Source organism: Xyrauchen texanus, chromosome 30 (genome assembly GCF_025860055.1).
Source record: "Xyrauchen texanus isolate HMW12.3.18 chromosome 30, RBS_HiC_50CHRs, whole genome shotgun sequence".
Taxonomy (NCBI): Eukaryota; Metazoa; Chordata; class Actinopteri; order Cypriniformes; family Catostomidae; genus Xyrauchen; species Xyrauchen texanus.
Window position 1 is genome coordinate 17,628,422 of NC_068305.1, and position 20,344 is coordinate 17,648,765.

The following is a 20,344-nucleotide window of genomic DNA, read 5'->3' on the forward strand; positions in this document are numbered from 1 at the left end:
CAATATTATATAGAGATGCGAACGCAACAAAAAAAAAATAGATTGGCTTACCGTATCACTCAGTTGAACAATCTTGTCAAGCTGTAAAATCCACTTTTGGTCACCGTCGCAAGTTAGATTTAGTTGTCAGATTCTTCCTCCCGTCTTCATGTGACGTTAAAATGTGCTGCTGCGTCACGGCAACTATGTTTGAAAGATGCTCACAAAAGCTTACACGAACCGAAGCTCACACGAACCAAAGCTTCAAGATTGCTCACAAATTCACAGACACTGTATTAATACAAGGAATTAAAGCAGTTGAGTCCCGCTGAAAAATCAAGTTAGCCTGTACTGTCTGTTCGCGTCACGTTTGATCTGAGCGCGAAAAAAAAAGTCAATCCCACAATGTAATGCCTTTACAGTATGATACTGTATTACGAATTTATCAGGATGAAAACAGAATTGTGCTGTATATTTACAGCTGTTCTGTAAAAAATACAGCATAATACTGTATTATGAAAATACAGTACAATACTGTAAGAAATGACCTGTAAATTTACAGTAGGCCTAAAGGGTTACAGTGTGTTCTACAGATTCTTCTAGCCCACATTTATCACATTTACCATTCTCATGTTTCCCTATTCTATACAAACACTTATTTAATGCACAATGTCCAATACGCATTCTGGAAATTAAAACGTCCTCTTTCCTGTTTCCAAATTTTCTTCTTTCTAGACCAACATCTTTTTGAATATGTTGCAAGTGTCTTCCTTTAATTCCACTATCCCATTCTTTCTGCCATACCTTTCTTATTTCATTTGCAATAATTCCTTTAACTTCTGTTTTACTAAATGATACTTGTATGTCAATTTGAGGGATGATTCAAAGGTTGTATTTCCTCAAGCCATTGAAGAGCTAGGAATATTGCTATTAATTCAGAAGTAAATACCGAAATATGGTTAGTGATCCTCTTTGAAATTTTAACTTTAAAATGAGGTATGTAAACTGCTGCTGCAGTAAATCCAGAATCTGGGTCCTTTGATCCATCTGTATAAATTTGCACTGCATTATAATATGTTTGATCAATATATTGTTGTACTATTACACTTTCCAACACATTTCTTTCCTTGATATGCTTCTCTTCATACAACTGTATGTCCACTAGAGGCATAGGGAAAAGCCACGGAGGTATTGCTGACATAGCCACAGAAGGGGAAATGTCGAGATCACTAACTCCTATGCTTTGTGCCTCCATATTAGCTGTCCATCCAAAACTTGTTGATTTTTTACATTCGTATTCCCAGCAATTATTCAAGACTTTCTTAACTGGATGACTATCTGAATGACCTTTTATATTAATCCAATATCTCATCTTTAATTTGAGCCTTCTAATTTCTAGAGGCATTTCGTTCATCTCTACTTGTACTGCTGTTATTGGAGATGATCTTATTGCTCCACAACATATACTCATTGCTTGTGACTGCAGTGCCTCAACTTTTAAAAGTAATGTTTTAGAAGCAGAACTGTACACCATACAGCCATAATCAATGGCATCTCTTATTAGTGCACAATAAATACTTTTAAGAGACTGACGGCATGCCCCCCATTCAATTCCTGCCAAACACCTCATTACATTAACTGCTTTTTTACATTTGTCAATCATTTTCTGAATATGTACTTTAAAATTTAGTTTTGAGTCCATCCACATTCCCAAGAATCTAACTACTGCTGTTTGCTCAAGTTGATGTCCATACAGATTAATATTAACATTAATGGAATGGTGGTGGTGTAGTGGCTAAAGCACAGGGCTGTTAATCAGAAGGTCACAGGTTCTAACCCCACAGTCACCACCATTGTGTCCTTGAGCAAGGCACTTAACTCCAGGTTGCTCTGGGGGGATTGTCCCTGTAATAAGTGCACTGTAAGTTGCTTTGGATAAAAGCGTCTTCCAAATGCATAAATGTAAATGTAATATTTGGGATAATCCTTCTTTTTGTAAAACAGTTTTTGCCACTGAAAAACGAAAACCCCATTCAAAAGCCCAATTCTCTACCTTTCTTACAGCAGTTTGAATACACCTTTTCACGTGCTCAACATTGCATCCTCTCTTCCACAGTGCCCCATCATCTGCATATAAAGACCTCCCTATCCCTGAATCTATCTGAGAAAAAACATCATTTATCATTATATTAAACAGAATTGGACTGCTAACACTTCCTTGTGGTGTTCCGTTCTCTACTTGATATACCTGAGAAAAATCTGACCCTACCCTCACTTGTATAGTTCTTTTAAACATAAAATTCATAATTCAGTTATACATTCTACCTTTTATTCCCATTCTATCCAGTTTTATTAAAAGTCCCTCTTTCCACATCATATCGTAAGCTTTTTCTACGTCAAAAAATACTCCTACTAACACTTCCTTGTTTACTTGGGCCTTTCTAATTTCAGCTTCCAGGCATAAAACAGAATCCATTGTGTTTCTCCCTTTTCTGAAACATTTACATTTATGCATTTGGCAGACACCTTTATCCAAAGCGACTTACAGTGCACTTATTACAGGGACAATCCCCCTGGAGCAACCTGGAGTTAAGTGCCTTGCTCAAGGACACAATGGTGGTGGCTGTGGGGTTTGAACCAGCATCCTTCTGATTACCAGATTACCAGTTATGTGCTTAGACCACTACACCACCACCACTCCATGAAACCACACTGAAAAGCTGAGAAAAGGTTTCTCTTTTCAACAACATATAACAGTCTGTTCATGACCATACGCTGCATTATTTTACATAAATTTGACGTTAATACTATGGGCCTATAATTAGTGGGCTGTGAATGATCCTTCCCTGGCTTCGCTATAGGCACTACGATCCCGTGCTTCCAGTCAGCTGGCAATTTCCATGACTGCCACACCTTATTAAAAAGACTCAAAATAATACAGTATTTAGAGAGTTTTCTGATTGGTGTTTGACCATCTCATAACAGATATCATCTCTACCTGGAGAAGTTTGTTTTACCCCAGCAAGCGCTTTCTTTAATTGAAACAAGGTAAACTCTAAATCTAAAGTACATCCTGATGATCCTTTTTCCTCCAGAATTTGAGGGTTCTTACTCACGCTCAGATCCCTAAAGCTCCTCATTTCTTCTGTTATATTTGAATTACTATGGATATTAGCAAATGTTTCTGCTAACACCTCTGCTTTTTCAATGTCTGATATAACTGATCTGTTGTTGTATTCTAGGACAGGAATGATACTGTTTCCTTGTTTTCCTCCCATCTTTCTTATCATATTCCATACTTCATTAATTTCAATATCTTCTCCAATCTTATTACAAAATTCCCTCCAATATATTTTCTTAGATGTCCTAATTATTCTTCTCACTATAGCCTGTGCTCTTTTATAGTTAATAAAATCATTATAATTGAGTGATCTTCTTACTCTCTTAAGCGCTTTATTTCTTTTTTTAATTGCCTCATTGCATTCCTCATTCCACCATGGGACAGCTTTACTCCTGCATCCTGACCTCTTCTTACCAATTACTTCTTCAGCTGAACTCCGAAGAACTTCACTTACCTTATGATTAAAAATTCTATCCTCTATAGAATTACTAATTTCTGCCATTTTGTTTTGACATACTTCCTTATATTTATCCCAGTCAGCTGTTTTAAATTTCCACCTAGGTAACCTTTCCACCACTGCTTGGGCTATGTTCACCCCGATTATACAACTGATAGGAAAATGATCACTACCTACTGAACTATGATTTAGAACTTTCCAATCACATTTTCCTGCTAAACTTTCAGAAACGAGGGTCAAGTCTAACATTGAATATTTTCCCTGTGCCAAATCAATTCTTGTAAAACTTCCATCATTAATGCATACTGACCCTCTCCATTCAAGCATGTCTTCTATTATCTTTCCATTATGATCTGTTATTGTGCTATGCCATAATGTACTGTGTGCATTAAAGTCACCACACCACACTACTTTATAATTTTCATTCCCTCCAATATTTTCTAAAGTATTCTTACTTAACCTGTCACATGGATTATAAAAATGCATTATTCTAATACTTCGTGATCCTTCCCAAATTTCCACCACCACTACCTCTTGCTCCCCATCAACCTCAACTATTCTATACCCAATACCTTGTTTAATAAATGTTGCTACCCCACCACCATTTCCTTTATGTCTATCTCTTCTAATAGTATTGTATCCATGCATTAAAAAAATTAATTGTGGTTTTAGCCATGTTTCTTGTACGCATGTAATGTCAGGATAATTTTCTTGATTTGTTATGAATTTCTTAAATTCTTGTCTGTTAGCAGTTAAACTTCTTGCATTCCATTGCAGGATCGTAAATACCATTATGAACCACCACATGCTGCCTGACTATTTACTGTCTGACTGTTTGCTGTTTGCATCTTAAGCCTTTCGTTTATCATATCAACGTTAAAACCACTAATTCCAAGTACTTTTCAGCAGCTCTGATAATAATTTTAAATCTTTCTGTCCTACTTTCGGTTTGGGCTGAACAATTTACCACTTCTGCCAAGAATGCTATGAATGACACTTTATCTAAAATTACTTCTTTCTCTTTACTTTGTTCTTGCAGCTTAACATTTTGTTGTGGAATTGTTGCCTTATCTTCTATTACTTTGCTTGTCTGTCTCACCTTCTTTAGTGCTTCAGCGTATGATATTCCTTCTTCCACTCTGACATTTTGAACTTTCACTGCATTTTTCCTCACTAAACAACCTCCATACCCCGTGCTATGATCACCTCCGCAATTACAGCACTTAGGGTTTGTACCTTGCTCACATTTGCCACATTCATGTTCACCTCCACATCTCGCACATCTCTGTTTGCCTCTGCACACAGCTGCTACATGTCCGAATTTTTGACACTTATAACACCTTAAAGGGGGTGGGATGTAAGGTCTAACCATGTAGCTCACAAATCCTACAAATACTCTCTCAGGTAACTTATGCTCATCAAAGTTTAACACCACTGAGAGACTGTCTGTCTTTACATTATCTCTGACACACTTCAGTCGTCTGACATCATTTACCGAAGCTCCAGTTACGTCAGTTGGAATCCCTGTTATCACACCTTTAACCCAGATCTTTTCTTCAGGAATTAAACAAACTACTTTATGCCCAACTAGTGATTTAATTCCCAGGGCCATTTTTTGTTGTCTACTATCTTTACAAAACAGCAACATTTTACCATCCCTTAAGGTCTTAACACTTTCAATCATCCCTAATATTTCTTTCAGTGCTTTAGTTCATTTCAAAGGGTTGAGGATGTTTACAGATTCTGAATAATAGATTAATAATAGAATAATAGTGGATAAAGAAAAATAAAATAATAAATAAATAAATAAATAAATATATATATAAATATATGGAAAACACAAAAGAAAAACAAATACACACGCTCAAAGCTCAAGCTCTCACACACGCTCCACAAACGCCCACGAATGCGCAGAGAGAGAGAGAGAGAGAGAGAGAGAGATTTCCCCAGAGGAAAAGTTTTCTCAGTTTTCGCTGTTGAAACAGAAAACACAATACTATTAGGCTATAATTAAAATGCTATATAATCAAATTGTATTAGATTGATGTATTTGAAGAATTTATCAGATTAATGCTGTAGATTATGTGTGCATTTTTCTCTCCTTATTCTCTCTTTTTAGAAGAAAACCCTGAAAGCTGTGAAGATATCATTGGCAATGAAGGGATAGGAGCTCATCCTGGTGATACTGAAGCAGAATCCTTGAAACTCAAGCCCAAAATCAAAATGATAACATTTATGAAACACAAGAAGAATTCAAAATCAGCAGCTACATTCAACCCCGAAACTCCAATAGGTAAAATTTATGTGATTTTGTTATTGCTATACTTTATTGTGTTGTATAGATTTGAACTAACAAGAGTCATATTAGGAGCAAGAGTTAACATTTTTGAGTCATTATTAAGTTGATTATTCTCTCAGATGAAAAGCACCAATAATGAACACTTTCCATTTAAGTACAGCATCTCGTGAACGTGGATGGCTCATCCGCTGTGTTCTGTCCAGAGGCCACGTGTGTAGGCTGCACAGCTCTGGCTGTGGATGCCAAATTGTGCCTAATGTTTGAGAGAGAAGGTTTTTCCTCAGCTCTATTTCCCATGGAGTCCCATCCAGTATTTCTACCATCTCCAGGACTGATTGGGCTATTTTGGCGCAATTAACAGAACTGTTTCCATATCCACTCTGACTTTGTTGATGTGGGCCAGCACGTGCTGGCGACTTATGTACTACTGTTGTGTTTTCCGAATTAATCAGAATCACAACGATATAAATATTTTGCGCGATAAAAAAGACTCCACGATATCGATGATAATCTTTTGAGTTATTTCGATATTTAGCCTGTGTTCTACATCTAGACATGCGTGTTGCTAAAACACTAGCACTTTGGCTTTCTTGTCGTATGTTTCCACTGACGCATCTTGAGTGGATATGAACGAGCGCTTTCAATTTCTTTGTATGGAAGCCGAGCGTCAAGCTCGCAAGATGGATTGTAAAATTGACTGCAGCGCGGGGCAAGCGGTTACCTAGCATTGCGAGTGGATTTGTGCTGATTTCTCCCGCTTCCGTGGAAACGCAGCCTCAGAGTGTAAGAAGTTGCATTTGTCCCCGATACGCAGGTCAACGCGTTCCTGATCTGGACCCCAAATTGATTCCATCTTGACTGCAAGACATCATGACGACGGTTACACTATCTCATAGTCTCTAGTGAGCAACGCGACAAAACAACAGTGGCAGTTACATCATATCAGATCTTTCTGTGCTGTATTCTTGAATATTTTTGTCTAGCACTGAAACACACTTCATTGATGCCCTGTCCCGGGCCGCACCAGCATCCTCTTTTCCCCACATGTGCGTAAACATGAGGTGCGTGTTTCCAGAGCGCCTTTAGACCAAAAAGTTTTTTCTTTCTAAATTGTATTTTGTTTCAATCCTTTAATAATAAACAAATATGTTTCTGTTCTAATTTTGTAAAATATTCAGATATCATCATCTCTGACAAGGATGAAAGACAAAACAATTACTAGTTTGTGGCCTAGTCTTTCTCACTTTAATGAAAATAGAAAAATGTTCCATTCAGACTTTTACATTTTCAAAATGTTCTCTCTGGAGATACCCCTGAACCCCATACAGTATCATTCCTCAGTCACAAGGGCTTCTATGCACCCATACTTGGATATCTGTAAAGAAATATGAAAATAATTTTTATGTAAAAAAATATATATATATATATATATATATATATATATGCTGACATGATTAAAAACGAACATATCATCTTATAACATTCAGTATCCAATTGCACAGAATTGATCAATTCTATAAAATATTGTAATATTTTCACAGAAGATCCCTCAGACACCACTGCATTGGTGGTGTCTGGGCCCCCAATGCAGTTTTGTAAAGACTATTTAGACTTTTTAGAATTTACTTTTCTCTTCTTTTTATGGAAATTAAAAGAAATGTGCAATGTACAAATGTGATTGAATATCGTGATAAATATCAATATAGAACGATATGAAAAAGTATATCGTGATAATATTTTTATTATTTGCCATGCCCATTTCGCACCTGTCTAGGTGCCGAAAGTCGGGCGTCCATCGCACACCAAGCCGCAACCTGTGGCCAGCACTTTCCTTCTGAAAATGTGACCCAGCATAACACCCTGTTGGTAGAAGGCCAGCGCTGTCAATGGTGCTAGAGCTGCCAGACAGCGGCGAGTCACCGCAATGCGCATGTGCCCGCAATGTGGAACGTGTCGCTTGAGCCAGTACTGGAGAGGTCTCATGTGTAACAGGCCTAATGGTATGATGCCGGATACTTCCACCATAAAACCCAGCATTTTCTTAAATGACTTCAGTGTAATGTTTTCCCCAGTTTGAACTGAAACAGACACCAAAGAATGGTCTGTACGTGCTCGTTCACATATTGATTAATCTGGAACAACCTTTATTGCGTTTTTGCGAGAAGATTGTGTATTTTTAGCTTGTAACACCAGCGCGTCTTCGGACGGAACCTTGGAAGACAGAACACCGTTGAAACCGAGCGGCTGACTTTCAGATTGGATCGTATAAAAATGTTAGATCGTTTGTTGCACCCAGTCGGAAATGCCAGTAAAAACTTGCCACACGTCCTCGTAATGGAACAGAAAGCAATTTGGTTAGTTCATTATATGATGTAATATAATCCCATTGGGAAGTGGTTGTGCATAATGTGTTGGCTTTGAAGTGGAAAATAGCTTTTTATAGAGAAAATACGAGCGTTTTGCGCATGTGCAATGAGCGCTGTACTCATTTTTACATTCTTTTGTTTGAATGTGAGGCACAGAAGCAACATTCTGAACAGCATTCTTAACAACAATATTCCTTCCCGACAAACAGCAGTGGGGAAGAGGGGAACAGCATTGTGTGCCTCTAATCTGCATTCCGCTTCATAGGGGTGTGCCTGTCAGTAGCACTTTTACTGCATGGGGAGGTTTTTCTCATCGGCGCATGCAGGGCTCGCGATGAGGTGGCTGCCTAAGTTTGGGCCAAGGCTTGCATGGCTCAGCGGAGTCTTTGATGCTGGCCCGAGACAGAGTGCGAGCGAGCTGGTTGGGATGAAGCACTGCTCCGTTTTAGCATAAAAGAGTGGTGACGTAGCGCTCAACAAAAAAGAGAGCAGCTTTTTCTGCGTCACGCATTTCCATGAGGATCAGCAAGATGTGACGATCCAAGACCACCAGTAAAAGTAATCCATCAGACTTCAGTGGTTTAATCCATGCCTTCTGAAGCAATATGATAAGCGTGGGTGAGAAACCATGTTCTTTTTTTGCCATAAATTCTCCTCCTTGCCCATTAGGTGGCAATATGCACGAAGAATGCAAATGCAAGATTTATAGTTAAAAAAAGACTTATATATTGATTAGTTGTCTAATCTTCAGCTGTGTTGAAACCGAAAACACAATACTATTAGGCTATAATTAAAATGCTATATAATAAAATTGTTTTAGATTGATGTATTTGAAGAATTTATCAAATTAATGCTGTAGATTATGTGTGCATTTTTCTCTCCTTATTCTCTCTTTTTAGAAGAAAACCCTGAAAGCTGTGAAGATATCATTGGCAATGAAGGGATAGGAGCTCATCCTGGTGATACTGAAGCAGAATCCTTGAAACTCAAGCCCAAAATCAAAATGATAACATTTATGAAACACAAGAAGAATTCAAAATCAGCAGCTACATTCAACCCCGAAACTCCAATAGGTAAAATTTATGTGATTTTGTTATTGCTATACTTTATTGTGTTGTATAGATTTGAACTAACAAGAGCCATATTAGGAGCAAGAGTTAACATTTTTGAGTCATTATTAAGTTGATTATTCTCTCAGATGAAAAGCACCAATTAGTGAACACTTTCCATTTAAGTACAGCATCTCGTGGACGTGGATGGCTCATCCGCTATGTTCTGTCCAGAGGCCACGTGTGTAGGCTGCACAGCTCTGGCTGTGGATGCCAAATTGTGCCTAATGTTTGAGAGAGAAGGTTTCTCCTCAGCTCTATTTCCCATGGAGTCCCATCCAGTATTTATACCATCTCCGGAAACCAGGACTGATTGGGCAATTTTGGTGCAATTAACAGAACTGTTTCTATATCCACTCTGACTTTGTTGATGTGAGCTAGCATGTCAACAGTATTGTGTGTCTTTAGTCTGCAGTCCGCTTCATAGCGGTGTGCCTGTCATTAGTGCTTTTGCTGCGTGAAGAATACAGAGTCATACAGAATAAACAGAATACAGTCTGTGTAACTAAAACATAAAACACTTAAGCCAAGAATTATCAAAAGATAGAGAATACAGATAAGATTTAAGAACAGATTTATAACTAGCTAGTGAAGGAGCGGACCTCATGTGAAAGGGCAAGCTGTTCCAAAGATTATGACAGAATTATGACAGAAGCTTCCAGTGCAAAGAGAATGCAAACATATATATTAAACATATATACATACACTATAGTGACATAAAAAAAATAAAGATATAACATAATCCATGTCTTCTGAAGAAATATGATAACTGTGGGAGAGAAACTATGTTATTTTTTTACTATAAAATCTCCTTGCCCAGTAGGTGGCAATAGGCACAAAGAATGCAAATGCAAAATTTATAGTTAAAAAAAAAAAGACTTGCTTGAAATTTCTTGACAAGGTATGCCGTGGAGTCATGGACCCTGACTTCGTTTACAACTAGTATAAAGATCCATATTGGTTGATCTTATAGCAAGTCAAAAGTGCCAAATACAACAAGGTTTAAAACGTTTTGTGATTGAATTACTCAAACCTTATTCTGTGGTAGTCAAAAAACAAATGTAACCAAACATTGCATTTGTAGTGTAAATGCTAATACTTGCTTATGCAACCTGGACAGTAGCGAAGGACTGTCTACTCACCTGTCACTTGTGCCATTAGCTCTGTATACACCTCATCAAATGCTCCATCATTACAACTTGCCAACATATAGTAGTAGCCATTATTTAGTAGAAATTGCAAGATCTATGTTTTATATTTTGAGTGCACTGTTTCATATAATTTATTTTTCAGACTTGGACTTTAAGACCATTGAAGGCATAGCAGATTCCCCTGGAGATCCTGAAATGGAATGTCAGAAACACAAGCACAAAACCAAAATATCAGACAAAATAAAAATTCTGGACTTCATGAAACGACAGATGAATTTAAAATCTTCCCATACTGTCACCCCTGAAGCTCAATCAGGTAAAACTGCCAATGGACTGTAAAAACTGTAAAAAAAAAAATCTGAAATACCATTTTTAGTTATCCTTAGCATTGGTAAACACCTGTTTGTGTGTGATCATGTACTATTATGATACTATACTGTACACCAATACTTCTCAACATGTGGGTCATGACCCAAAATTGGATTGCAGGTGTGTTCTGAGGTCAAGGATAGTAGGGAAAAAACACTACAAAATTAAATCTATAAAATGCAACCATGCAATCAGGAGAAAATGCTTCCCATATAATTTGTTGCTGATGTCTGTATGTTCAATCAAACTTTAGGCAGATGCCAAAATGAACAAGTTGCATGACATACCCTCATCTTCGACAACCACAAACAAAACTATAAGTTAAAGAAAAAAATATGACTGCATTAAATCCATGTTCTCATACAACAAGGATAAATGTGCTGACCACAATGTTAGGTCACCACTTGATGTACAATGAAAAAGTTGGGTCCTAAAGGAAACAAAAGTTGACAGACACTGTGGTACACAAGGGAATTTGCAGGAGCAGTGTTAATTAAAAAAAATATAATATGTGGAATATATTTTTAAATGGAATTTTCCTCTCACTTACTGCAGTTGATCTGGATTTTAATGAAAACCTTAAACAGAACCATCTGGCTGAAGCACAACAGCAATTGGTGGCAGCTGAGGAACGTCTCTTTGGTTCAAATGAAGTGGCCAGTGCAGAGGATGAGGACGACAAGCTGCAAACGGGCTATGAAATATACATGATTCGACTGAGGATGGCCATCTATGACTCCTTCAATAAGGACAACAAGGAGACACTCAAGAGTGCTTTGACTTCCATACTTCAAGAAGAGGCACAGGACCGACGCTGGGAGGGAGTGGCTGTGGAGCAATGTCCAATATGGAGGCCCACAAAATGCAGAGAATTGCATGACACACTACTCAAGGCTGTTGTTGAGGAACGAATGAGTAATGCAGTTGAACAAGAGAATGGGGCAGACAAGCTTTCTACCTCTTTGAAGAGAGAAGTTTGTCGGATAGGCAAGCAAGTACAAAAAGACCTGCTCATTGTGGTCAGAGTGCTGAGAGTATGTTACCCACCAGACTTTGACATTTGCAGGATGTATTCTCAGCTCTACCATCAAGCCTTCTCCACCAGACTCCAAGAGCTAGCAAAATCGAGTATTGATTTTGAGGATTGCTTGTATATATTGAGTTGGATTGTCGATTACTACCCAAGGTAATAGGCAATAACAAGGTTGTCGTGATAGAATCAGTCACTGATTTCAAAAGCATGATTATCACCATAAAGCATTCAACATGTTCACTGTTTTCAGAACTGTTAATATTCTTTACTATGTTTTTCTTAGAGATGTGTTGGAGCACAAAGAACTGAAGGAACATATCAATAATTCATCACTTGGACCTTTGTTACCCGAAGAACATCTTAAGACATTAGAGGAACAGTTCTTTTCATACAAAGAGGTGATTCTGATGACAGATATTGTATGCTCCATCAATTTGAGTCACTTTGACCTAGAAACACATTGTAGAGATATGAAAAGAGTAATGTACAGTCAGCCTGTTGTTATCTCAAAAATAAACCCCAATTTGGAACCTGAAGTGAAGCGGAGGGTTTTTTTTTATCACCCTGAAAAGGTTTATTTTGTGATAATATCAGGGTGACTGTACATTACCCCGCATATTACATGGCTACTAACCAAATAAATAAATAAATGGATATATAAAATGTATTTGCATTTAAATTGTGTAATAAGGATGTGTCCAAAGTCGAATACCTTATTCGTAAATGCAGGGATAATAACTTCCAAATATTTTTTGTATTATTCTAATTCATTTGTAATTCGTTTTGAAGACTGATCATCCATTGAGCACAGGTATTAAGCAATATTTCAAATAATGATCGTGATGATTACAGAGCTCATCTGTCTGTCTCTTAAAGCTGACCACATTTATATCCACATCATCACCAATCAAATAAGGTCATTGCATGGTTTAGCCTTTATTCCCAAACAGTTGAAATGCTCCATAGAGGTTTAAATACTTATAAATCTATTTCCACTTTTCTTTTCTAGAAATGTATAGAGATTCACTCTTGTTATTTATTCCACTGCATTTCGCTAATTCTGCACATGAAATTTTACAAAATAACTATGTCTGCCACATTATGTTACAATATGTGCTCACAAAATAAGCCTCAAGTGTAACCTATCATAAAAAAAATTATATAAATTGATGGTGCTTTCACGTGTTTGTAAGTTTAATAATTTTTTCTCATTTAATGTTTGTATTTGCATTTTATATTCACTGCATAATGTGTGCTTGACATTTCACAATTGTTTGACAACTCGTGTCTCCAGAATAACATTGTTACACTTGCACACTGCACATGAATTTAAACATATACTTTAAACATATACCTTGAAGACATAAACCAAAATTCTGTTTCAGCAGATATTAATGTCAAAAATAACAGGAGAAACCAAATCTAAAAACACATTCCACAGTTAAAGTAGCCTACATGTCCAGATTAATCTGTTGAGAAAAAAATATATATATATCAACAATGTAATTAAATAATAATAATAATTATAATCAATAATAATATTTAAATATTTGATATAAAGAAATGATAAATGTAAGAGAGTTACAGTTAAAAATTAGTTTTGAGAGACTACTGGTTTAAGAAATGGCCACTTCCGGTTCTATTCGAATACAAATACAGATATAGATAATTTTGTCATAGTAACAAATACAGATATAGATAATGGCTTCACTGCACACCCCTATTGTGTAATTTTGTGAGAAAACTAAAAATGTATCTTTTGGTCAAAGTGATGGAGCAGGTCACAAATCGTTAAATCAGCAATTCAGTAATTATCTTTATTAAAAATAATGCAATTTTAGGGTTTATGTTGTTACGTCATTATGGCAAAAAAATTAATAAAACTGAACACAAAAGTTTTTCTCACTAAATCAACAAGTATATCATCTTATGGCTATACTGTTGAAACAGTGAGCATTTTAATGTTTACAGATTGGCCCCATTCACTTCCATTGTAATTGTCTTACTGTAACCCAGGGGCAATTTTTTGTTGTAATCATGATTGTGCCACCAATGCTGTCAACTGAGCTAAACTTGTATTGAACCCAGAAAATATTTCTTTCAATAATATTTCTTATGTCATCATATTATACTCCCATAGCTGTTACTGTTGCAAGGTTTACTTTATAGCCTATTTCCTGTTTGTTTTCTCTTAGCATGAGATCACAAAGTGGTTATGTAATGCTCTTGAGAAAGAAGTGATAAAATGGAACGCTGGCACAGAACCAGATCTCACGGATGGATACTACTTCAGCAACCTTGCTGTAGATGTTCTACCAGTAGGTTATTGGTTCTACTGACTTGTTAACACTCTTCTTTTAACCTCATGAGACCCGAGCTCGACTGCTGTGTGCATTTTTAATTTCCCTTTTTGATTTGTAACAAGTAGCACCGAATAAACATGCAAAAAAAAACTGTTATTTGAAGACCAAATTTTTCCCTAAAAATTTATGTCCTAATACATTAATTATAAATAACACTAAGCTATAAAAAGTCTGATTGTTTTCATCAAATAGTTTATTATGTGTACAGGAGTGTTGATTATTCATGTTTTGAGACGTTACAGCTGATTTTCTATAAATCTGAATACATTTGGAGGTTTTTATCAGAGGCACGTTTGTTGGAGCCGCACCTGTTGAAGCGTTTAATGGAAATCGATGTCATGCTGATGTCACGTGACTCGATGCGGCAGAAGTTTAACTCTTAAATGCCTTCTAAACATTATTCAGTCGATTAAAATTCATTTAAATGATGTGCTGCATATAGCAAAGCCAAAATACAACGTCCACACATGTGTACACGGGTCGCACGAGGTTAATGATGCATGTTGGGAGCACATGTTCAAATTGTGACGTATTAAAACCATATTGAAGTCTCAGCTTTTTTGTTCCGTAGCTTGTTGATGCAACTGTGAGAGACGTCAAGTCAATTCTTGTCTGTGAAAGTAAAGCCCAGAATATTCTATGCCCGTTGGACACATTTCTAATAAGGTGGGATAACTAGTCACTATCGTTGTCCCATTCTTTGGACTATAATGATTAGACTGACATGTTTTTCCTTATTTTCAATGGCAGGTATATGAAAAGTCTGGAGGAACTGCTCAAAACAAAACAAGAAAACATTCCTAATATTCTCAGTGCTAATCTGGTTAGCATTCACCAGTTTAGGTGAGTTTGAAGGATTAATCAAAATCTATTAAAAGCCTCATTGCAACTTTTGTGAATGCAAGTTTTAAATAGAATGAATAGCAAATTATACTTTATATTGTCTTTTTGAAAATGTTTTTCTTTATGGTTCTATTTTTCTAACCAAGCTGTTTTAATATAATTATTTATTATTTGCTTAACTTATAAAGACACGTAAATATAGTGATGTGTTTTACATTTGCATTGTTGTGTTTTGCTTACTGAATTTTATATGCACTCTCTGTTTACTGTAAACATGCAGTCTACTATCAATACAATCAAATTATAGCAACATTATTTCTCTATATCCTTACAGGTATTATGTACAAAGAGCTGAAAATACTTTCTCAGAGGAGACTAGAACAGCTTGCCTGTCTACATTATCAGACCTAAAATCATTTTGTCACAAATATTTCCTCAGTCGAATTCACACAGAAATGAAGGTTGGTGAAGAACAGAAAAAACATTAAGATTTACTTAATTAACTGGAGCTATACCACTCTAATAAATGTTTTCTACATAATTTTGAAAGGTAAATGGACCAATGATGATGTGTTCATTATAGTTTTTTCAGAGTTTTTGCTACAGCAAGTTAATTAACAGTAATAGTTCATATACAGTATAAACAAAGATCTTTGTAATTACACTGATTATTCATGTGATATAGTCAAGCAGGACGTGTTCCTGGATCACCATCCTTGTTGGTGTCATTTCATATATGGTTAAAATACTTAATTTCTAATTTAATCTACAGCGATAGCTATAAGTAAGCCATTCATATGAGGATTTCCTTGAAGAGTGTTAACACTGTGGATCAGTGGCACTTGCAACATCATTATGCTCACATGAGCGGTCCAACATACCCAACATGTTTTGGGATGAATTTTGGGATGTTCAGGGACTGCCTGTTTGTACAATTTATGGGAGATGGGGTACAAGTGTTTGGGAAACCTTTTTGGTCAGTATTTGTACAGTTCTGTTTGATGCCACTTAGACAGTACACATCTGTTTGTAAGTGTGGTCCCAAGACCAACATGTCCTACTTTGCTAAATCATGTAATTTACTTCAATGTTTGTGATGCTTCTTTAATTTCTCAAATATATATATTTTTTCCCCCTTCTGTCACTCAATGTTGTGTGATGTAGTGACACTAGGGGTCGATTTTGGGAGCCCCAAACACATCTGATCTTTGAGAAAAGGCCAATGAGAATTGGTGAGTGGAATTTGCATGCCACTCCCCTGGACATACGGGTATAAAAGGAGCTGGAATGCAACCACTCATTCAGATTTTTTCTTCAGAGCTGAGCGGTTGTGTTCAGCGAGCTGAATTACTCTGCCGATCCATTCACCTCTGAATCCAGTGAAACTGTTGGATTTACGGCACATTTCAGCAGTTTCTCCCCCTCTTGCACCGGTGTTGTGCAGAGAACGCCCCTGGGCACTTCAGCAGCTAAAAGAGTATATATTCTTCCTTTAAAATAATATATTTCCTTTTAAAAGAGTGGCACCTACGAAAGTATCTGTTTCAAGATGCCTTTTAATTTGCGCATTATTCCTGGTTGCGGTCGCTATCTCTCCAATTCTAATGGCCACGATCGCTGTCACACGTGTCTGGGTGCTACCCACGTGGAGACGTCTTTCGTGGTTGGTTAATGTCCTCATTGCGAGAACATGACCATGGTAGCGTTGCGGTCACGGCTTTCTTTCATCAGAGGGAAAGCCACCCCAGCTTCTCCCCGCCTTGGTCCGTCTACCTACAGGTATGAGGAAGAGTCAGTTAGCACTGGGGTACATAGCGCCGCCGCCTGGCAGAGTCACCCGAAGCTCCCATCCAGGACCTGTAGGCTTACATCATCACTGGCAGCTAAGGCCTACAGTGCTGCTGGACAGGCCGCCTCTGCCCTGCATACTATGGCTCTCCTGCAGGTGCACCAAGCCAAGGTACTCAAAGAACTGCACAATCCCGCCCCAGATGTGACGTCTCGACAGGTAGCGAGGAACATTTTACTCCTCCCCCATCCCATACCACACCGGGGGTGGGCACAAGGAGCCAGGTTAGTGCTTTGATGTCCCTGGACTCAGCATGGCCACGTGTGGCAACTCAGGCTCTGCCCCATCGCTAAGCCCCACCCGCTGGTACGTCTGACACGATTGTTCCTTAGGTCCCCTTCGCTCAGAGCTTGGGGGTGTGGCTCGCGCTACCCAACCCGTCGCGGTGGCTGATCAGGACCGGCCGACTCAGCTACACGATTCAGTTCGCCAGCGCTTGCCTAGGTTCAACAGCGTCCGCTACGTGCCCACTCTACTAGGAGTGTGGCAACCTCATGGGCTCTGACAAATCGTGCCTCTTTAGCAGATATCTGTAGAGCAGCGGGCTGGGCAACAGCCAACACCTTTACAAGATTTTATAATCTCAGGGTTGAGCCGGTCTTGTCCCGTTTGTTGTCAGGTATGAGCAGGTACAGCTGGTCAGGTGTACTGCTTGCTTATAACGCCTTTCCTCTCCCCTGAGGTGAAGACGTGTGCTTTTTACTCCCAGTCGTGTTCACAAAGTTGTGGACCCTGGATGTCCTTCCTCCTTAGCCCTGAGGCAGGCGAGTTTGTATGCTAACTCCCAGTATGTGTGCTAACTAGACTCTGTACTGGGGTAGGTGCTCCACGTGTGCTGGTTACCCGCAGGTAAACCCGTGTGATGTATTTTCCGCAAAATGGTTTCAGTTAGTCGTGCCGTTTTGTGTAGGGACACCTAGTGGTGCTTCATCGACACAATGACGAGTGCATGACAGAAGGGGAATGTGTCCCTCCTGCCACAACACTGAACTACATGCTGAAACAGCTGGGACCTTGTCTCTGCTCCTCAGCACAAAACCTGAATGTGTGGTTTCATTCCAGATCCTTTTATACCTGTATGTCCGGGGGAGTGGCATGCAAATTCCACTCGCCAATTCCCATTGGCCTTTTCTCAAAGATCAGAGGGGTTTGGGGCTCCCAAGAGCAACCCCTAATGTCACTTCATCAACACAACTTTGTTTTTCCTGCTGACAAAAATATCTTAAATCAGCTTATGGTGGTATTTTGGTTTTAATAATTTTCAAGAGGTTTTGGATACTTATCAGCTGGTCAGACTGAGAGATCAGCGGTCTGACTAGCTAAATCAACTAAACACCTAGTTGACCATGCAGGGAGGTCATTTTATATACCTCTGTGAAGTTGGCACCCCATATAATTAAATAATCACAAAAAGATTTCATTCATTTGTGCTGTGTTTGTGCTGATTTGTGCCGCAAACTTTAACGTTTGTGCTGGTTTGGTGTTTGAGATATTAAACATTATTTTTGGGGTGTGTGACATCACTCTCCTCCCCATCTCGCTCAAATCGACCCAACCCAGTGCTGGTCGTTTGTGCTCGGTTTGTGCCATTAAACAAACATTAGATATAGCAAAAATGTTTTCGGGAGTGGTGACGTCATTCTCCACCCCATGTTGTCTAATTCACTCCAAACCAGTGTTATTCATTTGTGCTCGATTTGTGCTGTTGAAAGAAACCCTGTAACTGTGATCATTTTTTAAATATAACAAAAAAACTTTTCGTAAGAACAGTGACATCACTCTCCACTCCATGTCGTCCGAATCGCTAGAAACTGGTGTCATTCGTTTGTGCTCGATTTGTGCCATTAAAATGAACACTTTATCTATTTCCATTCCTTAGAAATAACAAATATGATTCGGGGCTGTGACGTCACTTTCCACCTCATGTCCTCCAAATCGATCGTTGTGCTCGATTTGTGCCGGTTTGTGCTGTTGAAAGAAACAATATAACTAATTCCATTACAAAGAAAAAACAAAATGATCTCCCGGATCTGTGACGTCAGTCATGCGTTTACCTCATCTCGTCCAATGCAATAATTTTCTGACTCGTTGGTTTGTGCTCGCTCAGAGCAGGTTTCTTACCATTGCTGTCATTGTTTTGTATTTTTTTTATATTTTTAACAGTTTGAGCATTGCAGTAACTTCAAGCTTACGTCACAGATCCGGGATATAATTTTGTTATTTCTTTGTAATGGAATTAGTTATATTGTTTCTTTCAACAGCACAACCCGGCACAAATCGAGCACAACGATCGATTTGGAGGACATGGGGTGGAAAGTGTCGTCACAGCCCCGAATCATATTTGTTATTTCTAAGGAATGGAAATAAATAAAGTGTTAATTTTAACAGCACAAACTTGCACAAATCGAGCACAAATGAATGAAACCAGTTTGGAGCGATTTAGACAACATGGGGTAGAGAATATTTTTGCTATATCTAAGGAAGGGAAACAGTTACAACATTTGTTTTAATGGCAAACCGAGCACAAATGACCAGCACCGGTTTGGATAGATTTGAATGAGATGGGGTGGAGAGTGACGTCACACAGCCCAAAAAAGAACGCTTAATATCCCAAAGCAGCACAAACGTTAATTTTTGCGGCACAAATCAGCACAAATGAATGAAATAGGTTTGCTGATTATTTAATTATATGGGGTAAAAATATCACGGAGGTAGTTTACATAGGCTAAAACAAGCAACCACCTAGGGCTGTTTTTTTATGCTTATTAAGTTTATGTTTTTGAATTAGCCTGACTTGATTCCTCTTTGTTATACCTACACAGTCAATATACCGTAAGCTGTGGACTCAAGTCTGGTTTGCTGGTCACGATGAAGTTGTGGAGGAGCTGGTTAAGGCACTTGAGAATAACATCGATCATTTTAAAGAGATGAAAGCTGACTGCCTGGAGGTCAGAATTGCTTTTACAGCAATGATAGTGTGCACTAATATTTTGTCATGATCCAAACCCGTATGGCATTCTTTTCTCTGGTTAACAGAAAATAAATTTTACAGAATGTTGAGTTTGCTGATTTCCATACAATAGCAGTTTATAGACACATTTTATTTATTTTATTGAGTGAATTACAATTTACATTTCATCTGTTCATCATAGAAAGTGATCGGAAAAAAAGTACTCCAAGTCCAAAAGACTTGGAGTATGATACACAAGTCGCCTTTACTACTTTTATGACACTTTTGGGTGCTTTACTAAGCTTTAAAGTGAGTCACGATTAACTTCAATGGTTTGAAAATCAGTGACTGTGACATTCTTTTAACCCTTTCGCACGTAGGATCAAACTGGTGTAATAACACTAGGCTGTGCTCAGAGGCGTACGATCAAACCGGTGTGATCTGCGTTTGTGCTG

The 20,344-nt window shown here is 38.0% G+C and overlaps 1 protein-coding gene across 3 annotated transcripts in view; it reads left to right on the forward strand.

Annotated features, from left to right (window-relative positions):
* LOC127624448 (tumor necrosis factor alpha-induced protein 2-like) overlaps nucleotides 1-20,344 on the forward strand; it is a 37,667-nt gene that overhangs the window by 12,458 nt on the left and 4,865 nt on the right. The window contains exons 2-11 of one of the 3 annotated variants that reach the window (XM_052099270.1): nucleotides 5,677-5,850; nucleotides 9,122-9,295; nucleotides 10,625-10,798; nucleotides 11,407-12,037; nucleotides 12,168-12,282; nucleotides 14,080-14,202; nucleotides 14,819-14,913; nucleotides 14,998-15,090; nucleotides 15,425-15,551; nucleotides 19,762-19,887. In XM_052099270.1, coding sequence (XP_051955230.1) covers nucleotides 5,677-5,850; nucleotides 9,122-9,295; nucleotides 10,625-10,798; nucleotides 11,407-12,037; nucleotides 12,168-12,282; nucleotides 14,080-14,202; nucleotides 14,819-14,913; nucleotides 14,998-15,090; nucleotides 15,425-15,551; nucleotides 19,762-19,887 — 1,832 coding nt within the window. The remainder of the gene's footprint in view (nucleotides 1-5,676; nucleotides 5,851-9,121; nucleotides 9,296-10,624; nucleotides 10,799-11,406; nucleotides 12,038-12,167; nucleotides 12,283-14,079; nucleotides 14,203-14,818; nucleotides 14,914-14,997; nucleotides 15,091-15,424; nucleotides 15,552-19,761; nucleotides 19,888-20,344) is intronic. The other 2 variants (XM_052099271.1, XM_052099272.1) reach the window with 2 other exon arrangements.